Source organism: Canis lupus, chromosome 12 (genome assembly GCF_048164855.1).
Source record: "Canis lupus baileyi chromosome 12, mCanLup2.hap1, whole genome shotgun sequence".
NCBI lineage: Eukaryota > Metazoa > Chordata > Mammalia > Carnivora > Canidae > Canis > Canis lupus.
In genome coordinates this window covers 42,052,800-42,079,619 of record NC_132849.1, presented here as the reverse complement: position 1 = coordinate 42,079,619, position 26,820 = coordinate 42,052,800, and the positions used below count along the sequence as shown (strand labels likewise).

Sequence of the window (26,820 nt, the reverse complement as noted above, 5' to 3'; positions counted from 1 at the left end):
ATCCATAGGGGTTCCTGTTTGGTCCTTAACCATTACTGGGGCTTATTCAGGGCGGTTGTTACGTCATCTCCATGTCCCGTCACCTGGTGTTTCAGTGAAGAAGACTATAACATTTGAAGGTTTTGTTTTGTTTTAATCACAGCTATATAATTACCTCTCTGTGGGTTGACAGCTGTTATTAGCATCACCTTGGGTTCTCCTTGAGACTCTTTACATCCAGAAAGTGATCCAGCACCTCTGCGGCTGGTGTCAGAAGCCATTAACTAAACAATAGCTTTAAAAAGTCACCAGGTTTTGTAAACAAAGCCAATCCTGTCCCCTTCCAAAGGAGAAAAGAAAAAAAAAAAAAAGCTAGATAAATAATTTTCATGAAGGCAATTTGTTTCCCAGGATCTATATTTCCTTTCTGTCTCAACCGCTGGTTTTTACTACTTTGGGGCACTAGCAATCAAATGGAAGAGCTGTCTCCTAAAATGCTGTCTGTTCAGCCAGGGGGTTCACCTGGAAGCCCACTTTAAGGCTTCATGACAACAAGGAACAAAGATTTTTTTTTTTTCTTAAAAAGACTATTTTTTTTTTCAATGCCAGGGGTAGTTTTTGTGTGTGTGTGTGTGTGGTGGGGGGAACGAGGAGAGGTTAAGGTGTGTAGAGGAGGTAATTATAGAAGATAATTCTCTTGGAAATTTTGTTTTGAATTTCCATCCAAGCTAGTTTCAGAGGAACAGCTAAAATTATAGCTGGCCTTTGGCTAGATCTGAAAAATAATTTCCTACTTGTAAATGTTGGAGAAAACTGAGAATTTCTTCCATGGAAGGTTGTGGTATCTTTTAGAATAACCTAAATCATGCTGGCAGTAGGTGTTAGAACCAAGGCTGGGCAGGTGCTGGGGCACCTGTTCTGCCATTAGCTGGCGACGTGTCTTTGACATCCCTCAGCCTTCTTTTTTTTTAATTTGTGAAAGGTGTTGAAAAAAAGACTTGCTTTTCATCTCATGACATTAAAAAAAATCTAATAAAACAATGTAGATAATTGCATTTTGAAAATGTAGAGTGTTACAAAGAAAAGGTATAATTATTATTAACTCTAGCCTCAGCCCAGTAAAACCTTTAGTTAGGAGGCACTAAAGTCATTCCGAGCATCTGACTGACAAATCACCCCCGACTCAGCATGGGAATAAGTGGGAGATTCTGAAGCTTAATTTTTTTTTTCCATTTGGAATGTTTGACATTTGCCATCGTGATTGCAAGCAAAATGTCTCAAAGTCTTTTCACTTTGAAAGACATGGAATCCTACAGAGAAGGAAGTCAATTCTAGCTGAGTTTGACAGCTGTTTTTAACTTTCTCCAAGAATCAAGCACAGATCTGGAAGGAGGGGGAAACCGTACTTTCTTTTCTTTTTTTTTTTTTTTTTTTTTTTTTTAAATTTTTATTCATTTATGATAGTTACAGAGAGAGAGAGAGAGAGAGGCCAGAGACACAGGCAGAGGGAGAAGCAGGCTCCATGCACCGGGAGCCCGATGTGGGATTCGATCCCGGGTCTCCAGGATCGCGCCCTGGGCCAAAGGCAGGCACCAAACCGCTGCGCCACCCAGGGATCCCCCGTACTTTCTTTTCTTAATCAGAATCTCGACGCATAGAGGTGGCGGAGATGAACATTACAAACAAAAGTGGTGGAGGGATCACCAGGGCAGTTCTTCCAGAAGGCTCAATAAGATGGCTTAGAAGAGGCGAGTTTCCCTGTGTCTTATCCATGACAGGATATGGTGGTTGGCATCATCATCGCACTTTCCAGAGGAAGGAATGGGCCCCTGGAAGCTGGGTCACAGGGCGGCGGTGGGGGATGGAGGAGTCGGGCCTCAGTTTCTGGGTCCCAGTTCCAACCATCAGGAGCAGCGGGATGGACTCCGGCTCCCCAGCATGATGGACACATTCACCACGCCCTTCTTCTCCTTGTTTCTCAATTCATCTCCTTCCTCCACCTCAGGCCCACCAGGCTTGTCTCGGGCTGTACCTGACTCCTGCTAATGCTGCCATTCTAGCCAAAACAGGTTGTTAACTCCTGTGCGAGACTTCAAGGGTGTCTGGGATTAGAGCATTCAGGACCCAGGCTACCAGGTGGCTGGAATCCTGTAGTCCCAGGGTCCACAGGCTGTTGGTGAAGTTACTTTCTGAAGTCCGTGAAAGTAATCAAGCCAGCAGTGTCCAGGGTCCTCCATAAAATTGAATTAGAGTGTGGAGTGAATTAACCGTTTGCTCCTCTGCGTGTGCAACGCATCTTTAATTACATTTCATAAAAATGTCGGGATGGATTGATGGAAATTTATTTAAACTTCAGGTAGGCACAGGGAGTAAACCACAGTGCAGTATAACACGTTCTGTTAATACAGGCCCAGAACACATTTACTTTATGGCAGTTCAACAGAATCTCTGGTATGAGGCTACTTAAAAATATATTACCTTTGCAAAGCTTTCCTTTGGAAGATGTGGTGAGTGTTGGCAGCCTGTACGCCGTCAACCAGATGATCAATTCAGTTCAACAAACATGTTGACACTTATAATTCACTGCACCAGCTCCCCTGATACATGCAAAACACTGGTTTAGTTTAGAAAAAAGAATCTATTTCTCAAAATCCCTTTCATTCATGTCGTAGGGTTGATGAGACAAGTCTTGTCAAACATAAGCTTTTCATGGTGAAAGAAAAGTCTCTTCAGTCGTCTGCCCTGCATTTCTATCAACACGGATTATTTCAGGTTCTGAACTGGGGATATGATGTAAGGAAAGAACTAGATGCTGCTCATAGTGAACAGCCACGCAGATCCAGGCTGTGGAGAGCAGTTATATTTCGTCTTGTATTTATACTTGTTAAAAGCTATCACTGTTGCACCAGAATATTATATCTGATTTTTTTTTTTTTTTCTCCATGAATCCTTTTGATAGACCTGGAAAGTTGTGTTTTGCCCTTGGGGCAGAACTATATGCTATGTTTCTAATGTATTAGATAAAAAGCTAAAGCACCTCCCTCTCTGCAGCTCTGGGGATCTCCATGGGTGTTGATGATTGCTGGACACCTCTGGAAGAGAGTTGTCCCAAAATAGGAATATAGGTATTATATGCACCCCTTAAATTGATCTTTTTTGTGGTGGGCTCTCTTTTGTCCTTATTTTTTAAGTTTTTTATTTATTTGAGAGAGAGTGAGTGAGAGTGAGAGTGAGAGAGAAAGAGATTGCACGAGCAGGAGGTAGGGCAGAGGGAGAGGCAGGCTCTCCACTGAGAATAGAGCCTGACTTGGGCTCTATCCCAGGACCCTGGGATCATGACCTGAGCTGAAGGCAGGAGCTTAACCTCCTGAGCCTAACAGGCACCCTCTCTTTTGTCTTTATGCCCAACATTCCTTCTTGGTTTCTAACTTTGGGAAGGACGGACACAGACTCATGAGTCTTTAATGCGTTGGGCCTATTGGTATAATTACTTTTAAAAGATAAGACAAAATAGAAACTCTGCTCTCCCTTCTGCTTTGAGCTCAAGAAGTGGATTGGGCTCAGCAAGGATGAGGTTCTTGGGTGGAGGAGAGGTGGGTGCGTGAGAGTGACCTGAGAAGCTGTGGGATTGGGCTTGTCCCTCATGACCACCAGCAGCATGCTTTCCAAGGCAGGAACCAAAGACATGGGTTTGAGTAAAGGCTTGTTCTCAAGGAGGGGTGAAACTGAATTGAAGCCACTCAAGTTGCCTGTCATGGTACATTTAATTTCTTTTATACAATGTCTAATTCACCTATAATTTGAGCTAAGTCTGGTGGTTGTGATGGTAGCCAAAAAACCACATCTGTGACCCATCTGCTCCTGTGCCAGCTAGGCACTGCTTCACCTTTGACCTTGGCCTTGCAACCCCTCTGCTTTACCCCAGAGGAAGCTGACTTGGGATTCTTGAAGACTTTGGGTCCTTCACCAACACAAGAGTCTATATCACCTCATTGTCATTGCTGCTTGGACCGGGAGGCCTCTCACGACATCATGTATGGGGGTATATAGCAGGAGTCTGGCACTGTCCTGGTACAACTAGGTGCTCAGTAGATGTGGAGGGAGCAGGTCAGGGCCCCTGACACAGGAATCCTGGAAGCCCTCTATCCTTCAGCGCTGCCTGCAGCGCAGGAACGGTGGATGTCACTGCTGCTTAGTGGCCTAGCTCGGGGGAAGGGGCACCGTCTGCCCTCAGAGAGCCTCCTGCCCGGCACACTCAGGGAGGCCCTACTCTTGCAGGGCATTCTCTCTGACGCTGACTCCCTCTGGGATGTAATAGGGTACGTGGCTCCCAGGTGTCCACACCTAGCTTTCATTGCCGTAGCTGGGTACACTCGGCCCCCCTAAAGACTTAAACCAGCCCAAACCTCTGAGTGGGGATCCTTTGAGGGAGAGGTTGGCCTTTCTTCCTCCTCTTGCAGATCTGGCTCCCAATTCCTATCCTGGTTCCCAGAACTAGATTTTTTTATTGTCTCTGTGATAACACCCCAGATTGTCTCCCCATTTCATGAATGGCGTCCCTGTCCAATCTCCCTTTGCTTCTCTGTTTCTGCTTTGTTTCTCCAGACCTTGGGAAGTCTGCCCCTAAACCCTTGCCCAGGGCAGGGTCCATCCTGAGCCTGCTTACCCATGAGCTGCAGCATTTCTTCTCCTGCTTGCTTCCCCTTGGCTTGGCTCCGTGCCCAGCCTGCCTAGGGCCCACACCCCCCTTCCCTCCCCACTGCAGCTGGCCTGCCCAGGTAGGCAGACTGGCCAGCTTTGTAGCACGCATGTTTCCCAAAGCTGGCTGTTCCCACACACTTACCTCAGCCCTGCCCTGCCCGGGTAGCTGGACTTGCTCCCATTTCCTGTGGCCAGGCGGATCCCCAGGTCCACCCACTCACCCCTGCATGTGGCTCTGCCCGAAGTCTGCCCTACAGCTGCCCGAGCTCTGCTCTGACAATTAGTGCCGCCACGCAGCAACCGTGAGCATTCAGCTGGGTGTGTACAGACATTTCCCAATAGAGGGGTGGCTTGTGGCCCCTGTTGGTGGTTTAATCAATGATTCTTTGGGTGCCTTTGAAGAGATTATCCTTGTCACCCCTATTTTAATAACTGAATGAGTCAAGGTGACTTCATTTACAGGTAGCTGTAGCCCGTAGGACCCAGCTTAACTTGTTCTCGAGCCATGATCTATTTCAACCAGAAAGGACTTGAAGTCTGTAATTTTTCCAAACTTAAAAAGAAAATCAGCTTTGCAGCAGATCTGGAGGATGGCCCCTTAGCCATACCCCGTGGGTGAGAATTCTTGTCTTTTGACAACCTACTGAGCCGGCACTGAATCACCCAATTACTGCAAATTCTTTCTAAATAGAAAGCACTCACAGCCACCAGTGGAAGAGTTCCAAGATCTGCAGCAAATATCTAGCGCGTTGGCAGAAGCAGGGTTTTGGCAGGAACGGTAGTTCTTCACTCCATTTTGACTCTGGCAGAAGTTGTCCAGATGACTTGGGAATAAAGTTGGCCGAGAAGCCCCTGGGAGAGACTGGCATGTGCATACACGTACGTGTCTGTGTGTGTGTGTGTGTGTGTGTGTGTGAGTGCGTGCATCTTCCCGCGCTCCAGCCCCTATAGGGCGTGGAGAATAGGCTGCTTGTTTGCAAGGCATGATTGCACCCAGTGTGAGAGGCATGTGGATGCGTAGGGCAGAGCATCCAAGACACGCCTCTGAGAAGCAACCCGAGGCCGCTCAGCCAAAGGAGTGGGCTGGAAGCTGTGTTGAGGGCTTTGGGTCTGTACTTGGGAGGGAGGAGAAGGAGGGTGTGTGTCTTAATTCCATGGTCTTCCTATCTCTGGAGTAATCAGCTTCTCAACAAAGCTCTCAATGGTGACTTGAATGCTGTGCCGCTGTGTAACCTGTGAAAAAACCACAACGCTTTCCAACCATTTGTACAACTATGTTTGCTTTAGGCAAATGGAGTGATGGAATAGTCATGGGCAATGAAACGTAACGAAAAACAAGGGATTCTGGTGTCAGGCACACCTGTTCAAATTTTTGCTCTCTTCTCTTCCTGGCTGTGAGACCTCAGGCAAGACACTTTGGGGTTGGGGTAGGGGAAGGGGCGCTTTGGTTTTCGTATCTGCAAAACCAGGAACATGCTATCTGCTCCATTCGTTGTTGTGCAGATTAAATGAGTCCATGAAACTAACCCAGGTAAAACCCCCCAGCCCATCAAGTAGGCGATAAATGTATTTTCCCCCCTAAGTTAAGGCCAGGACTTGAAAGATTAAAGAATGTCACCCTGGGGTCCAAAGTTATAGTTCATCTTTGAACCCTTAGGCAAACCAGAATCTGGGGCTGAAAATGGCAAATGTGTAGAATTTAGCAGACCCTCTGGGCATTGCACCTTCCAGATGGTTCTAGGACACCTCCATAGGAGTTTGGTGGGCCCACCATTTATGGGACAGTCTGATGCTTGGCTGTCTCCCATTGCCTTCTGGGGTGACTGGCATCAGTGTCACCCTGTTGGTTAGCCTGTCAGGCTACTTCTTTCTGTTGAGGCTTGTCCTGGGTGCGGCTGGCTCTGACCTCCCGTTGCAGCCCGTGGCCCAACACGCAGAGCTCTGGGGGAGACGCACCCCTGCTACCACCCTTCAGTTCTGGGGCACAGGGGCTGTTCCATGGCTCTGTGTCCTTCTTGAGGCTCTCCTCACTGCTGCTGCGGAGAGAAAGGACAGATGCAGATCAAACCCTCCTTAGCTGTTCCTTCTGCCCTCCCCCCAGCCCCCCTTGCCCGGTAACATCCACTCCCATTCTGATTCTCTCAGGTCCTCACCCTCTGTTTCACCCACAGGCCCGTGGATCCCCCTCATCAGGTTTGCCTGACTGGTGCTATCTGGGTGCCGTCCCGGGGCGTGCCTGTGGTGGTTGGGCGCCGTGGGAACTGAGCCCTGGGGTTTGTGCTGACAGGTCGAGTCCTGTTCCTCCCCTCATGCCCAGGATCCGGCTGCTCTGAACAAAGCAGCTCCCTCAGGACCTCTGGGAGCTGGGCCTTTATTTTATTTTTATTTTTAAGGCACTTCTTGTTTAATGAAGGGCTAGGCTTAGCTAGTTGAATTAAAAACAACACCAACAATAACAGCAAAAAGAACACCCCACCACACCCTGCTTTACTCAGCTGCCACCCTTTTCCTGAATGGAGAAAAATGGCAAGTGCTTGGCCTAAGCCTGGCATTTGGCTAGAACAGAACTTCTCAGCTGCTGAGTGACACAGTGAGAGGGGCTTTGAGGGGAGAAGGATACCCCGTGTGCATTGGGAGTGTGGAATGAAGAATGATCCCAAGCATGGAGCAAGCTCAGGCCAGAAGGGGACCAGCTCAGAAAGCCACACTGGCTGTGCGCTGGCAGGCTGGCCTCATCGTTACTGCCTGAAGGTTGGAGTCTGGCCGTCTGAGTTCAAGTCCTGCACTTACTAGCTGTGTGTCCCATAGTACATTAATCTGGTTCCCAGTTCCCTTCTTTATAAAATGGGGATGATAATAGTACACATCTCACAGGGCGCTCAAAGGTATCAATATTGAATGAAGTGTGTAAAACTCTTCGTATAAGAACTAGCGCGTGATAAGTGCTCAGTAAATGGCCAGCTGTCACTCTGGTGCTGCTTCATAGCATGAACAGGAAGTCACACCTGGAAGGGAAACTAGGGACCACCCTGTCACATGACACATAGGCACCTGAGGGTCAGTGCCTCGCAATTAGTCACCTCAGGTCCAGGACTGGACCCACCTCCCCACATAGACAGACCAGAAAGCCCTTCTCTCTGCCGGTGATGGCAGGTTCTTGAGCTTTATTATGCAGCGTGCTTAGCTCTGTGTGGTTAGGCTTACCTGAGACATTGAACCAGTGGAGGGTAAGTTTGAGTTTGGATTCTACTAAGATCAAGGTGGCAGGAATGTGGGCAGGGGTGGAGTGGGAACTGAGACTGGCATGCATGTGATTTTTAGGCAGTGAGAATCTCACTGTGTTCCCAAGAGCCAGTCTCATCCACGTTGGCCTTTGGCCTCATTACTGGGAGGTCCCTGTCTGATCAAGCGTGATTTTGTGTGCAGGACCAGCTCCCACCTTACTTACTGCTCCCTGTGCCCCTTGTGGAGCAAGGGAATGCATGTGCAGGATGCACTTCATCCATGACCCTTTGGGGCTCCCCAGCTGGAGTAGCTGGCAGGAATGGGGCATGTCTGGAGGATAGGCTGTGGCATGCAGCGTCAGTGGAGATGATAAACCATTTTGTCCTAGAACTGTGGTTTCCCCAACCCCAACCAGGTTCCACACTTGTGTGAGGCTCGGTCTAGGAGGTAGATTTTCCTGGTTGCCACATTGAGGCTGTGCTTCTACTCAATCCCAGAATGGCTGGGGAGGCAGGCTGCCCAGCCACTGTCCTGCTGGTCGGTTGGTAGCCTGCTCCAGGAAGTAGGGTTGAGGGAACTGGGCTGCAGAGAGCCCCTGCCTGGTCCAGTATAAACAAAGAAAGCATGGCATGCAGGCCAGAAAGTCTGGACCCTTCTTGAATGCTCACAATGCCTCAGCATGCTAAAACCTAGAGATGGCACATCCATCAGGGGATCCAAAACATAAATAACCGCTGAAGTTCAGTACCTGAGCTTCCTGGGTAAGCCTCCAAGGACGATCCCCAATCCCCCGGGCTCCAAGATCAGGGGGATATAAATTATCATGTTTTCTATAAAAGGGACTGGTGCCTGGCACGGGGTGATGAGAAGCAGGTCAATGCCGCATGTGGGCCAGGTCATCCTGCAAAGCCTGCCTCTGCCACAAGGTACCTTGGGTGTGGTTGCAGCACTGCCGTCCCTGCTTGGGGAAACAGCCTGCTCTGAGTCCTTTTGGTCTCTGGCCCTGGCTTATTAGCTAGCTGCATGATTTTGGGCAAACCATGCCTATTTCCTTGTTCTGGTTTCCTGTACACAGGAGGGCAGGCAAAAAAAAAAAAAATGCATTTACAGAGTGGGAAACAGTGCTTTTGTAGCTGGCATGCTTCTGCTCCCAGATGTCAACTTTACAGGGGTGGAGGGGTGGAGGGACTGGACGATGAGTATTTTCCCAACACATCCAACACATCCAACACATGCTCACATTTTCTGTTGGTGGGGGGGGGGTGGCTTGGAGGTGTGGTCTACTCAGGAGGTAGGGGAAGGAGTGCTATTGTGACCTTCCATGTGACCTTGGGAAGTCTCCTGTTTAGGAATCCTTTCTTTCAAGCTACAAGCACTTCCTCTCCACCCCCCCTCCTCCCCCCCCACCACCCACCTCCCATCTCTTCAAGTAGTGAGATTCAGGACATAAAACAACCTTTTAAGCTGCCCTATTCCGTAGAGAAGCCTGAGAGAAGGGCATTATTTTCTTCTTGAACAATTTTATGTTACTTTATTATTGCTCCTGCTGTTTTAAAATGTTAGTGTTTTTAATTAATGCCATTTTATTGTCCCTGTTCTCCCGAGCTCTTCTCCTGAAGGGCACAGTTTTAGAAATGCAATAACAGAATAAGTGGCTAGTGTGAGGAGTAATGCATTAACATTTATAGAGGTTCTTAGATGAAAAGCACTGTACTATAGGAAGCTCATTTTAGATTTAAGAAAAGAGCAGCATTACATTAAGATTCTTGCAAAAATAATCAATATTTCATTTCTTTCAAGTGGTTGGGGAAGTTTATATAACTATAATAATGCACAACTTTCCCTAGATAATATCTTTTTTTCCCTAGATAATATCTTTATTTAAAATCGACTGCCAAGTACTTTGTAAAAAATTACCATTTATGCCTCCAACAGATTGTGAAGTGTGTAATACGTATCACTCTGGCCAACATAAACTGCTGATTGACACAACAATGGGTATTTCGAAGATAGCAAAGACCGTGTTGGTTGAGCTTTGTCCCATCTGACATTAAGACACATTGATAAGAGTTCTTCTCCAACAGGTCTCAGATACTTTTCTCCCCATGTCGCATTCTGGAAAAGAAGCATTTCCCTTATGCGTTCTACCTACTTGGGCCTATGTGTCTTTCTTTCCATGTTCAGACAATGGCTCTACCTTGACTCATGACCCGTTGCCACCTCATGCCCAGACCTGCCTACATGGCTGGGCCAATGACACGCAAGTCAGCTGCCCTCACGAAAAAGGCACATTTGGAATTAGTCTGCAAAGGGTAGTGATGGCAGTCTTTCTACCTGATTTCTGGTACTCAGTGCCCATGAAGGATCCTGCCCTTACTCCACACACCTCCTAACAGGGAGGCAGAGACGAGGCTAGAGTGGAAGGGAAGTGGAGGCAAGTCTTTGGAGGTGTGGGAAAGCCAAACGTTTATATTCCATACTTTTAGGACCAGCCATCTCAAGACTTGTCCCCTGGGTGTCCCTGAGACACTTTTTGAGGGGGATCTATGAGGTCAAAACTATTTCATAATACTATCAAGATGTTATTTGCCTTAGTCATTCATTCTTTCATGAATGTAGAGTGGACTTTTCCAGTCTATAGGATGTGTGATATCACACCAGATGGAGTGCAGAAGCAGATCTGAGAAGGCCACTATCTTTCCCTGAAGCCAGACATGAAAGGAATTTTTTTGCGTATTTTGCAAAAATATGAGACAATGCCATTCTTTTCACTAAATTTTTTTGTTGTGGAAAATATACCTGCTTTTTATGGCGATGTATAATGGGGTCATTGAAAAAACAAGTATTTTAAATATTTCTCAATTTTAATTTATAATTCAGTAAAAAGTGATAGAGGCAGCCCACCTACACAAAGGTTCTTTGAGGTTCTCCAGAACTCCTAAGAGTTTAAAGGGGTGGTGGGATCAGGAAGTTTGAGCATCTCCCACCTACTTCAGTAAACCAGGGACAACAGAATCAGGCTGCTGGTTCCAGACAGGGTGACAGTGGCTCAGCGGGGGTAGGACATCATTTCCTGTCCTTTAGCTCAAGTGTAAAATAAAGGTTGTGTGTGTGTGTGTGTGTGTGTGTGCTTGGATTAATGTGATTATTTTAAACTCTATTTTTAACGCAGAACTTGGTGCAATTACAATCTTTCTTGGGAACCTGAAATGAGGGACAGATGAAGGCGCAGTTGCTCAAGGATGGGGCGGGTGGCGGGAGGCTGGGTACCCCCCCCCCGCACCCCCACCCCGCAGCCCCTCTTCCCACTGCCTCTTCCCCCGGAGCACAGTCTGGAAACGGCTGCCCCAGGCGATCCCAAGGGCCGAGCGGCGCCACTGATCCCGCAGGGCCACGCCGAGGACCCTCCTTACCTGCTCCTGCTGAGCGCGGAGCCCCCCGCGTCGCCGGCCGCCCGGGGGGCGGGCAGCCGGGGGCGGCCGCCGGGGCGCGGGTCCGAAGCGGTCCTTCTGATGAAAGGCCGGGGGTTGAGCGCGCACAGAGCCCCGCCCCGCTGGGAGGCGGCCCTGGCCGCGGGCCCCGAGCTCCTCCAGCCGCCCGCGGGGGTCCCCCGGGGGCCCCCAGCCTCAGGGGGCGGCGGCCCGGGTGGGGCGGCTTCAAACGCGGGCGAGGACGCGGGCCAGAAGAGGGGGCGCGGGTTCCCCGAGGCTCTGGCTGCGCCGCCCCCGCCCTGCGCAGAAGCGCCCGGCCACCTGCGCCCCAGAGCAGGCGACACGGGGGGCGAGGGCGAGGGGCGCGAGGAGGGGGAACTGGCCTCTGTGCGCGGGCCCGGGGGGCTGCAGGCCTCGTCCTGCGCGGGCGGGCTCTCGGGCGCAGCGCTGGGCGCTCCTTCCCCCCTGGCCGGGGGGCCCCGCAGCGGGGGGCTGCACGGGGGGCTGCCGGGTGCGCTGGGGGGGCCTTGCACAGAGGGAGCACTCGGCTGGGCGGGCCTGTGACAGGCCGGCTGCCTCCTGTCTGCTCGGGGTGTCCAGGAGCCTCTTGGGGGAGAGGCCTTGCTGGCGAGCAGGGGGCTCCGGTCTTGGCTCTGCCGGGGGCCCTCGGGAGAGCGTGGCCCCCCCGCTGGCCTGGCCGGGCTGGGTTCCCAGGTCCTGTGCTGTCCACATGTGTGGCTGGGGTGGTGCCAGGGGGTGGCCTTCTGGGGATGCTTGCACAGGCTGGTGGCCCTGTCTGCAGGCGCCGCACTCCGAGCCCCTCTGCCCTCCGCCTCTGGGTTTCCACTGGCTGCGGGCGGGGGGCTCAGGTCCAAGGTGAGCTTTCTGGTACCGCAGCCGCTCTTGCTGCCCCCCGGGCCTGTGCCGTGGGGCCTGGCGGGGGCATTCGCGCTCTTGCTGGGTAGCAGGTCAGTGGGGCTCAAGGAGGCTCTTAGCTTTGGCGAAGCCCACGTTCTCCTGTCGGGGTCGGCCGATCCGAGCCCCGGAGCCCGGGTCCCTTTGGAGGAGCTTCCTGCTGGCTTGCTGCTTTCTGGGGACTCCAGAGAGGTGAATGATTTGTCCATCAGGATTTCCAGAGGTGGTGGAGGGAGGTGCTCTAGATCCTCTTCTGTTTCACAGTTAAAATTGGGGTCCTCCCTCTTGCACGCTCCTGCTGTAAGCAGAGGAGGGAAAAGGGGAGCTAGGGGCCTCCAGCCTGGGCCCACCTTGAGAGAGTCTTCACTTGCAGCTGGAGAAATTTGGGGCTTTGGATACAAAGGGGAAAGTCCCCTGTATATAGGAAATCTGGGAGGTATGATGGGGATCCCCCACTTCCTGAGGCAGGGGCTTGGCCCAGAGTCCTTGAAATCGCCCAGGGTCCTCAGACCCTCAGTGGGACTGAAGGTTTCAATGAGTTTCTTGACTGATGTTCTGGTGGGACAGCTCCTGACATTCCAGTCCTCGGCCCCTGCAGCCTCATGGGCCTTCTCACCCGATGGAGTGGTGACCCGGAGCCCCTCGGCCTTCCCCTGTGGGGACTGTTTGCTCTCAGGGTGGGGACTGCATTTCTGTAAGATGCTCTTGGCCTGACTCGGTAAAATGCTGAAGTCCTTGGTGAGGGAAGCCTTCAGTTTGCTGGTGGTGTTGCTGGGTGCAACCCTGCAGGTGTCGGGCCTCAGAGCTGTGGCCCGGGGCTGCAGAACCTGCTTTGAGTTCTGCCCCAGATGTGCACCCAGGGCATAAAATGCCTCCAGCCTCTGGCTAAGGTCTCTCTGGACCCTCTGCAGCTCCTGGAGGGTGGGGTCCTCCACGTGACTCTTCAGACACCCCTCTGAGTGGGACCTTCTCTGCCTCACAGGGGCCCTGCTGCTGCCACTGGCTGTGCTAGGTCTCGGGGAGACCACTGTCTTCTCCTCCTCCTCGGCCCAGTCCTGGGGCCCAGAAGGCACAGGGACGAACTTGATCCTTTCACTGATTGCTTCCTTCATTTTCAGAATCATTTCCTGGGCTTGGAGACTCTTGAGCCTCCTGGGGTGTGGCTGGAATGGGCTTGCTGGGCCACCAGGTGAGGAGCGTGGCCTCGGATGGGACAATTTTTCCTGCCATGGACACTGACTCATGCCACTCACCTGGTCTTCCTCCTCGTCTGGGCTGCTGTCCTCACCTTCACTGAGGGAAGGGGTGTCCATCAACCTGGAGCCTTTAGAAAAATGTGCTTCTGTCGAGATCCCAATCCCAAGGGAATCACACAGAGCACTTTTGCTGATCCCTCCAGGCCTGGCAGTAGTATTTTCTGGGCCTGTGCTAGAGGGCCATGGGCCACCTGCTCCACCCCATGCTGTTGGCTGAACCTTTGCCGTCGGAGGCCTGGAGAGTGGGCAGTCCTGGGGTCTGTCGGAACCCATCCGGAAAGGACCTTGCTGCCAGCTATGTCCTGACAGCTTGGCTTCCCCTGTGGATGAAAGCACTGGCATCCATTCTGCAGGCTCTGATGCTGAGTCCCAGCTGGTTTGCTTGCCCAGCTTGTCCACCAGATGCACAGACTCGTTGTCAGCACCGATGCCACTGTCCTCAGAGCACAAGGGTCTGTCCTGCATCCCAGGGTCTCCGTGGCCGCTCGCCAAGCTTTCCAGTTGCCCCAGAGCCCTTAGGAGGCATTCATCCACACCCCTCTTTGTACTCAGCTTATTTCCCAAGTGGCAGGCGGTAGCGTGGAGGTAATTGCCGGAGCCCTCCAGGAAGCTGCCCGTGATCGAGGCCACCGTGCCACTGAGCACCAGCAGCTTGCTGACTGTGTACTGCAGAAGCTGTTGCAGGAGATCTGGCTGCTCGTGGGGCTCTCCTTTCCCCAACGGCCAAGACAGATCCCCCTTAACTTCCTTGAGAAGCATTTCTCCATCCTTGGAGATCTCCCCCAAGAGCCGGTTGACCTCATCAACGCATAGCAGCAGGAAGGTGACCATGGGCTGCAGCAGCTCTTGGGTCTGGGTGGCCTGATGAATGATGCACAGAATTGCTTCATATTTGGAGAGGCAGGAGTGTAGGTAGGTGTAGGCGTGCTGGTGGGCCTTCACCAGGGGCTCAGGGAAATCCACTTTGCCTTTAGGCTCGTGAGCAGGAAGGATGGTTTGGCAGAAATGGCCCTGTTGGCCACATGTGTGGCATCTCAGCTTTCTTTGCTGGGTAGTACTTTCTTCACTCTCTTCCCCAGAAAAGGCTGCCCCTTGGAACCCATGAGAACTCTGTGTCTTGGATGGAAGGTCCTTAGCCATGTGGCTTTGTGATTCATCCAGCTGGGATCGGGACGTTTTGGTTTCTGGGGGCAGTCCTTCCATATCTTTCCCTTTGGGATCTCTTGTGAGCTGATAGAGACCTTCATTTGGGCTTTGGGTCCACCTGGCCTTTGGCTGCTCCTCTGCCAGCCTCTGTGCCTGGGAGGAGCCTCCCCCAGAATCATAGCAGGTGGAGCTTGGAACCAGCAAAGGGATAGAGCATCTTTCACTGCCCCCCTGACGTCCTGGCAAAATTGCCTTGGGCTTTTTAAAAAACTGGATGCCACTCTTAGCAACACTATTAACAATGTCATTGTGGGAAGGTGTACACCCCATGACTTCAGCCTGCAGTCATCTCCCACCCACCCACACTCTTTGCAATTTTCAAAGAATCATCCTTGAAATAGGAACAAAAGGCAGCCTTACTAGTTGGTCCAGGCAATTTCCAGGCCAGAATTCCCTGAAGTCCATGCTGCCGTGTCCTTGGAACCAGCTTTCTTTACTTCCTTGCCCCACTGTGTTGAGGCAGTTGTGCCTGTCGTCCTGTTGCTGTAAGTCTCAAACCCTCTGCTGTGAGTGAGCAACAGGGCAATTCTGAAGGACCTCAGTCTCATGGATTATGGGCCTGTGCTCTGCTCATGTCCTGACAGATGTGGATGGCAAGTGGAACTTTAAGCCTATTAGGTTAATCATGGCCTAGCCAGTCAGCACTCACAGTGTGTTCTAATATAGAACTTCTCAGCATTTACTATCTTGGGAAGCGGATTATTTTTGCACGTGCTTATGCTTTTAATTCTGTTCAGACGCCTGCCATATGAAACCTAGAGAAATGAGCCATAATTGCAAAAAAGCTCTGGAAGAGCTTTTTGTGGAAGAGAAAAGAAGGCTCGCCGGCTACAGATCCTGGCAGAGAAGTGACCTTCACAGTTTAATAAGGGCAAACCAGCCAAGTGTGCTTCAACCTGCTATTTTCAAGGAAACCCCAAAACACACAATTGACAGTAATTGAAGCGATGCGTTGTTGTTTGTGTGGCTTATACAAACACCATTTTCTCTAGTGCTAGAGAACTTCTCAAAATAAGACAGTGAATAAAGAAGGCAAGGTGGCTTTCCTTTACACTGGAGAAGTGAGTTTGATAGCAGGGAAGTCATCTTCCCTGGTGTGAAGGGGAAAGCAGAGAAAGCTCACTGCCATATAAAACTCAAGGCTGGTCCCTGTGGAGCAGAGGGGCTTAGGGAGGCAATATTCTCAAAGAAAGAGGCTTTTAATTAAATCTTACTCATAGGAAAATAAGCCAACCCTAGGTAGTGGGGTGCCATTTGGTCATTAGGAGTAGAATGTAAGGGTAAATTGTATTTTCCTTTTCAAGCGCAGCTTTGACATAATTTGAGCACAGAGCTCTTGTTCATAGTGAAGGGGAGTATCTGCCCATTTTAAAACTACTTTTAAACTTTTTAAAGCTGTCAGTAGTTTAGAGCAAGGAGTAGAGAGACTTGGGTTTAAATCCTACTCCTTCTCTTTTTAGTTGGGGGAGCTTACAAAGTTATTTAACTCTTGAGGCTGAGCCCATCTTTGGAGTGGGGGTAATGGTACCTACTTCATGGAACTGTTGTGGAGATTAAGTTGATTAATGCTTAGTAAGTGCTTGGTTCAGTGCCTAGCTAGTGAGAAAGAAGAAAAAGAAGAAAAAAGAAAAAGAAAGGAAAGAAAGAAAGAAAGAAAGAAAGAAAGAAGAAAGAGAGAAAGAAAGAGAGAAAGAAAAAGAGAGAAAGAAAAAGAAAAAAGAGTACAACCACTCTGGTAAACAGTATGGAGTTTCCTCAAGAAGTTAAAAATAGAACTACCCTACAACCCAGAAATTTGTGTTACTAGGTATTTACCCCAATGATACAGATGTAGTGAAACGATGGGACACCTGCACCCCAGTGTTCATAGCAGCAATGTCCACAATAGCCAAACCATGGAAGGAGCCACGATGTCCTTCGACAGATGAATGGATAAAGAAGCTGTGGTCCATATATACACTGGAATATTACTCAGCCATCAGAAAGGATGAATACCTACCATTTACATCAATGTGGATGGAACTGGAGGCTACTATGCTGAGTGAAACCGGTCAATCGGAGAAAGATAATTATCATATGGTTTCATATGTGGAATATAAGTAAAAGTGAAGGGGACCATAGGAGAAGGGGGGAACTGAGTGAGGAAAAATTAAAGAGGAAGACAAATCATGAGAGACTTCTGACTCTGGGAAACAAAGAGTTGTGGAAGGGGAGATGGGTGGGGGGATGGGGTAGCTGGGTGATGGGCATTAAGGAGGGCATGTGATGAGATGAGCACTAGGTATTATACTATATGTTAGCAAATCGAATTAAATAGAAAAGTCAATAAAAGGAAAGTGTCCAAATGGAAATAAAATTAAAAAGAAAGAAAGAGAGAGAGAGAGAGAGAAAGAAAGAAAATGAAGAAGGAAGGAAGGAAGGAAAGAAAGAAGGAAGGAAAAGGAATTCCTTATTCTTTTCCCCCTGGCATCTAAGCCACTTAGAATAATAAAAGTCATAAGAAACTTCAGCAATTAGTCCAGGACCAAGCCTCAATCCTGAATCATCTGGAAAATACTGCCTATAGGAGGGCTTGCAGTCCTGGATGTGGGTTTTGGCACTTCTGTGCCTGCAGAATGGCCCTCTGCCCAGCACATTGTTGCCTCAGGATTTCCTCATGGTGTCCTTCTTCTCCTCTTAAGCACACAATTCCCATCATCTGCACTAGGAAGAAGGGATTTTATTGAACCATTTCTCATTTTTGCTGGTTGCCAATTTTTAATTTTGCTAATAGAAAAAAAAAAAAGATCGCATTGAGCATCTCCTGAAGTTTCTGAGATTGGACTTGATATGCTGGCTTTACAGTTTTCATTTTTCTCTTACAGAGCCCTGGACAACTGATAGAAATAATCCTATGGGTGTCAGGATGGTTTCAGAACCAGAAAGGACATAACATGCCTCCTGTGCCGTGAGCAAGCTGGAGATGGGCTACTGGAGCTGTGTGCAGAGCCTGAGCTTATCACAGCCCTATGCCCCAGAGTGCATAATTAATAAAGTTATCCGATCTGTTTATTTGAGGCTGAACTCATGGGAAATACAAAGCTGACTCAGTGCCTGGGGGCAAGCTGTGTTAGGCATTGAGAAGTTGTTTCATTTGTCAGGCGCTGGACTGGCTTAGTAAACAAGTGTGCCATGTGGGAAGATTCTTCTTTCTTCCATTTAACAGGGTGGAAAGCTCACCTGGAGGGTTCTTTATGTAAATTCTTCTTCTCTTGGGATTTGGGGCCCTGGTCAAATCATCTTTATGAAAACCGTGATCTAAGGGGCTAAAAACATTTCTAAACTGATGATCAGAATAAAAGTATTTGCCTGGAGGATCAGCTGTCAGATAGCTCTGTGCCTTGTAGAATGGTTTTCTTAACTATTCCAAATAATTTAAGAAATTCTTAAATTTATTATTCATTGCCTCTCATTTTTTGTCAAGACTTTTATTTTTCTTTCTTTTCAAACTGAGTTTGCATCAAATGAAAAAAAAGTTACTTTGAGTGGAAATGTAAGATGACCCAATTATTTTAGAAACTTGTGTGACAGTTAAACATAACACACATCCTACACCCACCTTATGACCCATCAATTCCAGTTCTAAAAATTTACCCAAGTGTATTGAATGGATAGGTCCTCAAAAGGGACTAGCACAAGAATATTCCTACAGCTTTATTCATAAAACCTTCAAGTTGGAAATAATCCAAATGTTTGTCAATAGAAAAATAAACAAATTAGGCATAATTGTACAATGGAATACTTGCCAGGAATAAAAGGAAGAACCTGCTGAAACATGTAACAACGTAAATTTAAAAATTACTATGCTGAGTGAAAGAAATCAGGCATAAAGGAGTACATGTGAAATTATTCCATTTATATAAAGTTCAATACTATGCAAAACAATCTATAGTTACAGAACCCAGAAAAGTGGTTACCTCTGGGAAGAGTTATTAACTGTATATGGGCATGAGAGAATTTCTGAGCGTAATGGAAATATTCTGTATCTTGACCTGGGCAGTGATTATATATGTGTACAAACTCCTTGAGCTGTACACTTAAATTGTGTGCTTCATGTATGTTAACATACACACACCAACTAAAATGCAGTGCTATATGCTTTACTTTGTGCCCAAGAGAGTCCCAGCTATAATGCTCTTGATCTTGGAGAAAAGCCCCTGTATTGGTTGCCTATTGTTGGATAACAAATTACCACAAAATTTAGGAGCTTAAAACAGCAAACCGTGTCTCATTATGAAACACAATGTTTCTGTGGGTCGGGAATTTGGGAGCAGCTCACAGGGTGATTCTAAGGGTTTTTCATGAAGTTGCAGTCAAGACATTAGCCAAGGTTGCAGTCATCTGAGGACTAGACTGGGGCTGGTTGACTTGCTTCCGAGGTAGTAGTTCATTCATATGACTATTGACAGAAAGTCTCCATTCTTTGCTTGATGTCTACAGGAGTTGTCAATTCATCAGGTGGGCCTCTCCATAGGCCTGCTTGAATGTCCTCGCAACGTGGCAGCTGGCTTTCCCTACAGTGAATTGTCCAAGAGAGAGCAAGAAGGAGGCCACTCTGTCCTAGTCTCAGAAGCCATTCTCCACATTTTATTCTTTGGAAGTCAGTCTCTCAGTTCACACTCAAGGAAAGAAAATTAGGCTCAAAAGGTTGCCAAAACCTTAAAAATGGACATATCATTCACAGGTTAGACCATGACATCCAAAACATAACTATGTATAGTAAACATTAACCTACTAAAGGCCATCCTTGCCCTTCAGCATGTTAAATAAATTCTACCCCATTTTTAAAATCTTGTGGCTTTGAACTAATTGATCAACAAAAGATGGACCTATCAGGACATCAATTTTGAACCAATACTGTAGATCATTTAAGCAATCTGATAAGATGTCTTATTTCTCAAGTTCTGTAAGTGTCACTAGTGAGCTCTCCTGAACCTAAGAAACATTTCCTACTACCAAAGGCCTTGGGCATATCCGGTCCTTCAGCTCTGAAGGGATTATCTTTGCACACAATTCCCTGATCCAAATGTGGGATAAACAGGCAATATGCAACTGTTGTGGTGAGCTATCAGGAAAAAGGGGCTAATATTTGTGTTGCAGGCATGGTATTAGGAATGTTGCTGAACATGGAGCCCAACCTCAAGAGGGGTCTGCTTGAGATTCCCTTTCCCTCTTCCTCTGCCCCTCTCCCTGCATTCACATGTGCTCTCTCTCAAATAAATATTTTTTTAAAAAAGAATCAAATCTATGCAATAAAATAGCTTCTCTTATTATGTAAAAAAAATGGATAAATTTTTGCCAAAATTTGGAGGATACATTTAGGATACTTTGATTAATATAAGCTACATAGTATAGGCGAAATTTATTTTGTTGGATCCTCAGAGACACCTCAAGGAGTTAAGCAATACATCTCCAGAAATAGCATAAAACATCTGTGTGACTACTGATTCGTAAGCCATGCATATGAAGATTCAGTGAATATAGGGTTTCTGATGTGATCACCAAAAGAGAAGCTACTTAGGGCAGACACTTGAAGGTCACATGGTGATTTCCAATAAAATTGCTAATCATATGGGGGCATCTGGGTAGCACAGTTAAGCATCTGACTCTTGGTTTTGGCTCAAGTGGTGATCTCGGAATGGTGAGATTGAGCCCCGTGTTGGGCTCCATGTTCAGCCATTGTGGGGCTTGATTCCAAGACCCTGAGATCATGACCTGAGACAAAGCCACGAGCCAGCTGCTTAACCGACTGAGCCACCCAGGTGTCCCGTTTACACTTAATTTTTACTTAAACAAACAACCTCCAAATCTCAGTGGCAGTGCATGAAAAGTTATTACTGCCCACACAATGCTAATGTAGAAGTTCTTAGTTGAGTAGCTTTCCTTCAAATGGAGATCCGGGCCCTTCCATGTGGAAATGTCAACAGTTTTCATACATGACCTCTAAGGCAAAAGGGAAAAACTGTGCGGAAGGCATACCAGTACTCAACTATCTTTGCTGGCAGTTGACACCTATCATTGCTGCTCACAGGTTAATGTCTAGGACATGTCTCATGGCCTCACTTAGATGCAGATAGGCCAGCAATATCTCTATACTGTGGAAGGAGAGCCCCAACATTGGTGACCAAGTAATCTCCTCTGCCACACCCAGGTTTCCAGATGAGGACACAGAGGCTGAAAAGGTTCGGATAACTTGCTCAGGTCATATAACTAGCATATAGCTGTTGTGGAATTTGGACCCTAATCTCTCTGATTCCAAAGCGAGTGTTATTCCTATGACATTTTTTTGGATAAGATACCTGCATTTCAAGCTTCACTTAGGACTGATAGTTCATCTCACGTTAGACTTTCCAGTCACACATTCAGATTCTAGTCCACCAGGAGAAGGCTGGTAGGAGTCTATGAGAAGTAACTTTGGATTTGCTCTGCAAACCAAAGAAGCCCTCCAGGTTGCCCTTCTATCTCTATCTCTGACTAATCCTTTTGGATTGATGACTTGGCTGGATGGTCATTGATTTTAATTTTGTCCCTGGATAGGGACTTTCAGATAACCCCTAGCTCTAAATTCTAGATTACCACAGAAAGTCCCATGCTCTGCTACCTCTGACCTCAGCCCAGATTCTGGGTCACTGACCCTTGGCTGGTTCACCTCCTAGCACGCCAGCTAGCCAGAGTGGTGGTTGGGACCAGGGAATTGAACACGTAAAATGGCTTCATATTAACTACTGATTAAAGTTGCTAGCAGAGGAAGATGAAGACTAGACTTCTATTCCCAGAGATATTTTAAAGTAAGAGATGTTGATTTCAGCAAAAATGCTGGCATTTCATAAACATGCTTGCATTTCACAAGCACTGTAATTATTTATTTTTGCATATTACCTACCACTCTTTTCTTCCATTTGTATATATATTTCGCATCATGCCATTATCCTTGTTCGCTAAAAACACATTATAAACATTTTCCATGACACAATGTTTCAAAAATACTTAAGGGAAAAACTTTTTTGTATATAATCAGGTTAGCAATCTCTTACTTTAACAAAAAGATAAATAGCAGAGTCCATAGGTATAAATCAAAGTAAAATTTATGAATTTGCTAAGTGTTCTTCCCCCATGCAGATGTTTCTCAGAGAGAAAACCTTCACAGAAATGCATATAGACATCACCACACATACCTACTCTGTGGCGTAGGTGAATTGGAGAAGAGAGAGGGTGATCAAATATACAGGATGTGTCTGAGAAGTCCATGCCTTGCAAAGATGAACATCTTGAAAGTGGGGGAGATAGGCACTTAAACCTCATATCTGGCTGATTCTCAGGCTCCTTTTTTTCCCCTCCATATTTAGGTTATTTCTATTTTAAGTAATACTTAAATATCCTTGCAAATAAATCTTTGATCACATTTGTGATTACTTCTTAAGGATAATTTCTGGATGTGGAATTGCTTAGCCAAAGAATGTAACCATTAAAATAATTTAATTGATTTAATTTTTCTGGAATAGTTTTAAACTTATAGAAAAATTGAGCAGAGAGTTCCCATATATTCCTCCTCAATACAGTTTCCCCTATAATAACATCCTACAATAGTGTAGTATGTCATATATCTTTTACAATTATTAAACCAATCATAATTATTAGCTAAAGGCCATACTTAGTTTTTACCTAATGTCATTTTTTTCTGTTTTAGGATTCCATCCAAAAGACCACATTACATTTGGTCATCATGACTTCTTTTTTTTTTTTTATTTTTTTATTTTTTTATTTTTTTTTTCATCATGACTTCTTAGACTCCTCTTGACTATGACAGTTTCTCAGACTTGCCTTGTTTTTGATGACCTTGACAGTTTTGAGAAGTACCAAACTGTTGGATGTCCCTCAATGGGGATTTGTTTGATGTTTTTCTCATGATTAGACTGAAGTTATGGGTTTTTAGAGGAAAATCATAGAGGTAATGTGCCATTTTTATTACATCATATCAAGAGTACATATTATCAACATGATTTACAACTGCCAATGTTGACCTTGATCACTAGGCTGATGTGGTGCTTGTGAGACTGCTCAGCTGCAAAGTTTTTTCTCCATCCCCTTTCTCTACTGTACTCTTTGGAAGTATGATGGAAAGCCACACTTAGGGAGTGGGGAGTTATACTCCCCCGGAATATAAATATTTTTAAGGCTTTTGGTACAAATTGTGGAATTACTCTCCAGGAAGAGTGATTATACCAGTCTACATTTCTAGCAGCAGTGTGCATATGTATTTACTTTATTGCAAACTTGCCAGCATTGGATATTGTCCTGTAAAAAAAATCTGCTGATTTTAAAGAGGAAAAATGGCATCTTGATTCTATTTGCATTCATGAATTTATTGGAGAGTTTGTGTATTTTAAAAACTATATGCTCTGCTGGCCACTTGCATAGGTCCTTTTGGGGATTACCCATACATCCTCTGTTCATTTTTAGAAATTGGGACATTTATCTTTGTTTTGTTAATTTTCAAGAGATTGGTATTTCATTTGGTCATATATGTTGCCATGTTGCCAGTATTTTTTTTTTAAGTTTTCCTTTTTTCCTCCTAATTTTATTTATGATATTTTTTGGAGTATGAAAGTTTTCATTTCACACGATCCACTCTTTGGTCTTTTTCTTTATAGTTTTTAACTTTGTTGTCATGTTTTAAAAGGTTAAATTTATATCTTGCAAAATACTTGGACAAATTTACATTTGGGAAATTATTAGTATTATTTTAGGAAGTTATTATTTTTAAATGTTGGGTTCCTGTGAAATGTTTGTCTCTGGAACAGTTAACACATTTTAAGGACACATTGGAAATGGATACATTTCAAGATGGATAACTGTTAATCCTAGCCTCTCAAGAATTTCTGGGACTGGTTTTAATGTATTAAAGAATTCTTAAAATGGGAGTAAACTGACTAATGTGATACCAAGTTCTTTAGGGCCACAAAATGGCAAACTAATGGGGTGACTTGAAAATGCATTAAGTGAGCACTTTGGTGAGAGATGAGCTTTAAACTATATGATGATAAGAAATGTGACTACTGGGGCACCTGGATGGCTCAGTGGTTGAGTGTCTGCCTTTGGCTCAGGTCCTGTTCCTGGGTCCTGGGATCGAGTCCTGCATTGGGCTCCCCACTGGGAGCTTGCTTCTCCCTCTGCCTATGTCTCTGCCTCTCTCTCTGTCTCTTATGAATAAATGAATGAAATGTTTAAAAAAAAACATGATTATTAAGAGATGAGTTTGATCACCATCCTTCAGTAATTTACATATCCAAATTGATAGTCAGAAATGGGGAGATGGGGGCTTGGGAGTGGTGGGATGGGGGTGGCCAGAAACATGTATTTCCACATATAGCTATTCCATAAAGCCCCCCAATTTTTAGAATAGTCTTGTTTAGAAGTTTCTTCTAAGCCAACCTTAGTCATGAAAAAAAATTAGTCTAATTACATTTAGTTGTGCCTCACAAGGTAAAACAGTACATGGAAATAAAGTAGGCTGAGAGGTAGAATGTTACTTGGTGTGCTTTTGTCTCTTATACTCATTAGATCTTTTCAGCACATCTCAGGCCCCTTTCCAGCGAAGCACCAGAGAGCAGGTCAGTGAATCACTGATGCCGAAGTTCAAGGGCTCCACTCAGGTATAGGACAGAAAAGATCTGCAAAGGGGTTGGAGGAGACAGACAGTGCCCCTTCCCCTCTTCCAATAATTAATGAATACCTGGAGCTAGGAAAGGGTAAGAGTTGGGAGAGAAGCCACAGGGTTATGTGTGGGTGTGGGGCTTCTGTACCTGTCTCTGATCTCAAGGTCTCATCTGGAGGTTGTGAGAGAAGAGGTTCTTGTGGCCCTTTCCTGGGCCATAGCTCAATGCCAGGAGATAGCAAGCCAATAAGCCTTGTAGGGAAATGCCTCATATTACCTCAAAGTAACAGAATAGGAATGCTGCTGTGACATGTTTAGGTATAAAAGGATGGGAGACTTCCCCACCCCAGGCTCCCACAGGTCAGACTGGCATAAGAGGACCCCTATAATGTCCTGAAGCCTTCCATATGAAACACATTTGCCAGAGAAAGAGAGAAAGCCTGGGAGTCAGCCGGCCCAGGATAAGGATGAGAATTGGGTGAGGATAGAGCTGCCCTCTCAGTGGAGAGAACTAGTGGGAACCCCCTTATGTTCCACAGACCACCCAGGTCACCTCTTAAGGGAACACATTTCATCTGCTGGACAGGACAGATTAAGACCAAGAAGAGGGAGGGAGTCCTCGGATAAGCCTTTGAGAGCTGAGACTGGTTCCAGGGAAGAGAAGCAGAGGGAGAAAGAGAGAGTTTTAAACCTAATTGTGACTGAATTATAAACTTGAATTGGCTAAGAAATGACTGAATTTGAATGAGTTTATCTGAGAGCGACTAGATTAAATTTTCTCTGCTTTGAGGCAGAAAGGAGGCACAAGGCAGAAATTACACTCAATTATAGAAGAATAGAGAAAATTACATTTTTGCACACTCGAGTCAGTGACTGTGAAATTTGTACTGGCTCCAATAATTATAGGCAGCCAGGTGTCAGCAAAATCTCAAGAATAGACCACGGAATCCATAGACTGCTTTTCCAAGTTATTACCTCATCTGTTGCTGCAGCTCAAAAGGTCAGCACAATGTCATCTCATCAGAAATCATGACAAAATCCATTCTAATTTCTGTTCAAAATGTTCTCTTTATGTCAGAGAGCAGAACTAACACCTGTTAGTGGGAAAAGGACAGTTTTTGGAGTTGGTAGAAAAAGAACAGTTTTTGGAGTTCTGAGGAGGTCCAGTCCAGGTTAGAACCCTATGACCCAAAGGGGGGAGATATGAAATTGCAGGTCCTGCAGGGTATCTTCTGTTTTCACCCTCCAGATCCGCTCTCCACACTTCTGTGCCCTTGTGGATAGGGAGGTGGATCCCTATTGCTCCAGCCCCAGAGAGGCATTGACCAGCTCTTGGAGGATTAATCATTCTTCTTCCTCTGCCATTGCTGCCAGCAGCCTCAGAGGTAGGCTAAAGGTCTTAACTATTTCTCTGGCCCTTTAAATCTGGTATCCATAGCACCAACAGCACTATCATTATTATGTATTTGCTGCCAGTAGAAAAGCAGGCTGGTGCACTCAAAGGAAGGCACCACCACAGGGAGTCAAGTCAAAGCAGCCACCACCACCCTGGCTTTCTGTAATTGGAATCTGCATATGGGCCCAAGGGAACCCATTATGAACACCTGTTTTCATAGACTCCCAACCAACACTCTAAACAATTTGTGCTTTTGCTGAGGAAGATCCATGAGAGATTGAAAATTTTTTTTTCTGGGTGCCATTGAGAGGACAGTGTCATGATTGGGTAAGTTTCATTCTAAAATGAATCTCCTGCCCACCCAGGCCTCTGATGAAACCTCATTTGTGCAAAGGCACAGGTGAGCATCCTGAACACAGCATCCGTTATTTTAACAAATTAACATGGGTTTCAGGAGTTGGACATATGCTGTGAGGCAATTTAGACTAAAACATTTTACAGAAGTGTAGCCTTTCCTACATAATGACACCAAAAAGTAAAAAAGTCAGTTCAGTGCTAAAAACCTGAATGAAGTATTAAAAATGCTTCACAATCCGCTCCTTTTTTAAACTTATTTTTTACAGTTGATGAGCCAATACTGATACATTACTGATAACTGAAGTCCATAATTTATATGATGGTCCGCTCTTCGTGGCGTATATTCTGTGGCTTTTGACAAATGCATAATGTCACATATCCACCATTACAGCATCATACAGAATGGTTTCACTGCCTTAAAAATCCCTTGTGCTCTACCTTCCTCCCTCCCCAGCCCCTGGCAACCACTGATCTTTTTACTGTCTGTCTTATTTTGCCTTTTCCAAAATGTCATAGAGTTGGAATCATATAGTATGTAGCCCTTTCAGATTGGCTTCTTTCTTTTAACAATATATATTTAAGGGTCCTCCAAGTCTTTTCATGGCTTGATAACTCATTTCTTTTTATCACCTTAATATTCCATTATATAAATGTAGCACA

The 26,820-nt window shown here is 46.3% G+C and overlaps 3 protein-coding genes across 17 annotated transcripts in view; 2 read left to right on the top strand and 1 right to left on the bottom strand.

The window, feature by feature from the left end:
• Positions 1-18,147, top strand: part of TOGARAM2 (TOG array regulator of axonemal microtubules 2) — an 84,037-nt gene extending 65,890 nt beyond the window's left edge. The window contains exon 21 of the mRNA XM_072770691.1: positions 17,578-18,147. Coding sequence (XP_072626792.1) covers positions 17,578-17,645 — 68 coding nt within the window. The 3' untranslated portion in view covers positions 17,646-18,147. The remainder of the gene's footprint in view (positions 1-17,577) is intronic.
• PCARE (photoreceptor cilium actin regulator) lies at positions 3,725-15,282 on the bottom strand. The gene is made up of 3 exons (XM_072770689.1): positions 11,319-15,282; positions 6,545-6,716; positions 3,725-5,913 (listed from the first exon to the last, which is right to left on the bottom strand). Exons 1-3 carry the CDS (start codon positions 14,981-14,983, stop codon positions 5,827-5,829), a joined length of 3,924 nt encoding a protein of 1,307 aa, XP_072626790.1. The 5' UTR covers positions 14,984-15,282; the 3' UTR covers positions 3,725-5,826.
• Positions 18,148-25,895: 7,748 nt separating the features above from the next.
• The window catches only part of CLIP4 (CAP-Gly domain containing linker protein family member 4), a 100,263-nt gene continuing 99,338 nt past the window's right edge, over positions 25,896-26,820 (top strand). For 14 of the 15 annotated variants that reach the window (XR_012004578.1, XM_072770680.1, XM_072770686.1 and 11 more), the window contains exon 1: positions 25,897-26,130. The gene's annotated coding sequence lies outside the window, so the exon portion shown is untranslated. Of the gene's footprint in view, positions 26,131-26,820 lie in introns of all 15 variants that reach the window. The other variant, XM_072770684.1, reaches the window with a different exon arrangement.

Coding starts and splice junctions, on each gene's coding strand:
- PCARE (XM_072770689.1), bottom strand. CDS start 14,983: ATGGGGTGTACACCTTCCCACAATGACATTGTTAATAGTGTTGCTAAG. Junction 6,717..11,318: donor TCCGCGCTCAGCAGGAGCAG/GTAAGGAGGGTC, acceptor TTCTCTCCGCAG/CAGCAGTGAGGAGAGCCTCA. Junction 5,914..6,544: donor ACAAGCCTCAACAGAAAGAA/GTAGCCTGACAG, acceptor GTTTTTTCACAG/GTTACACAGCGGCACAGCAT.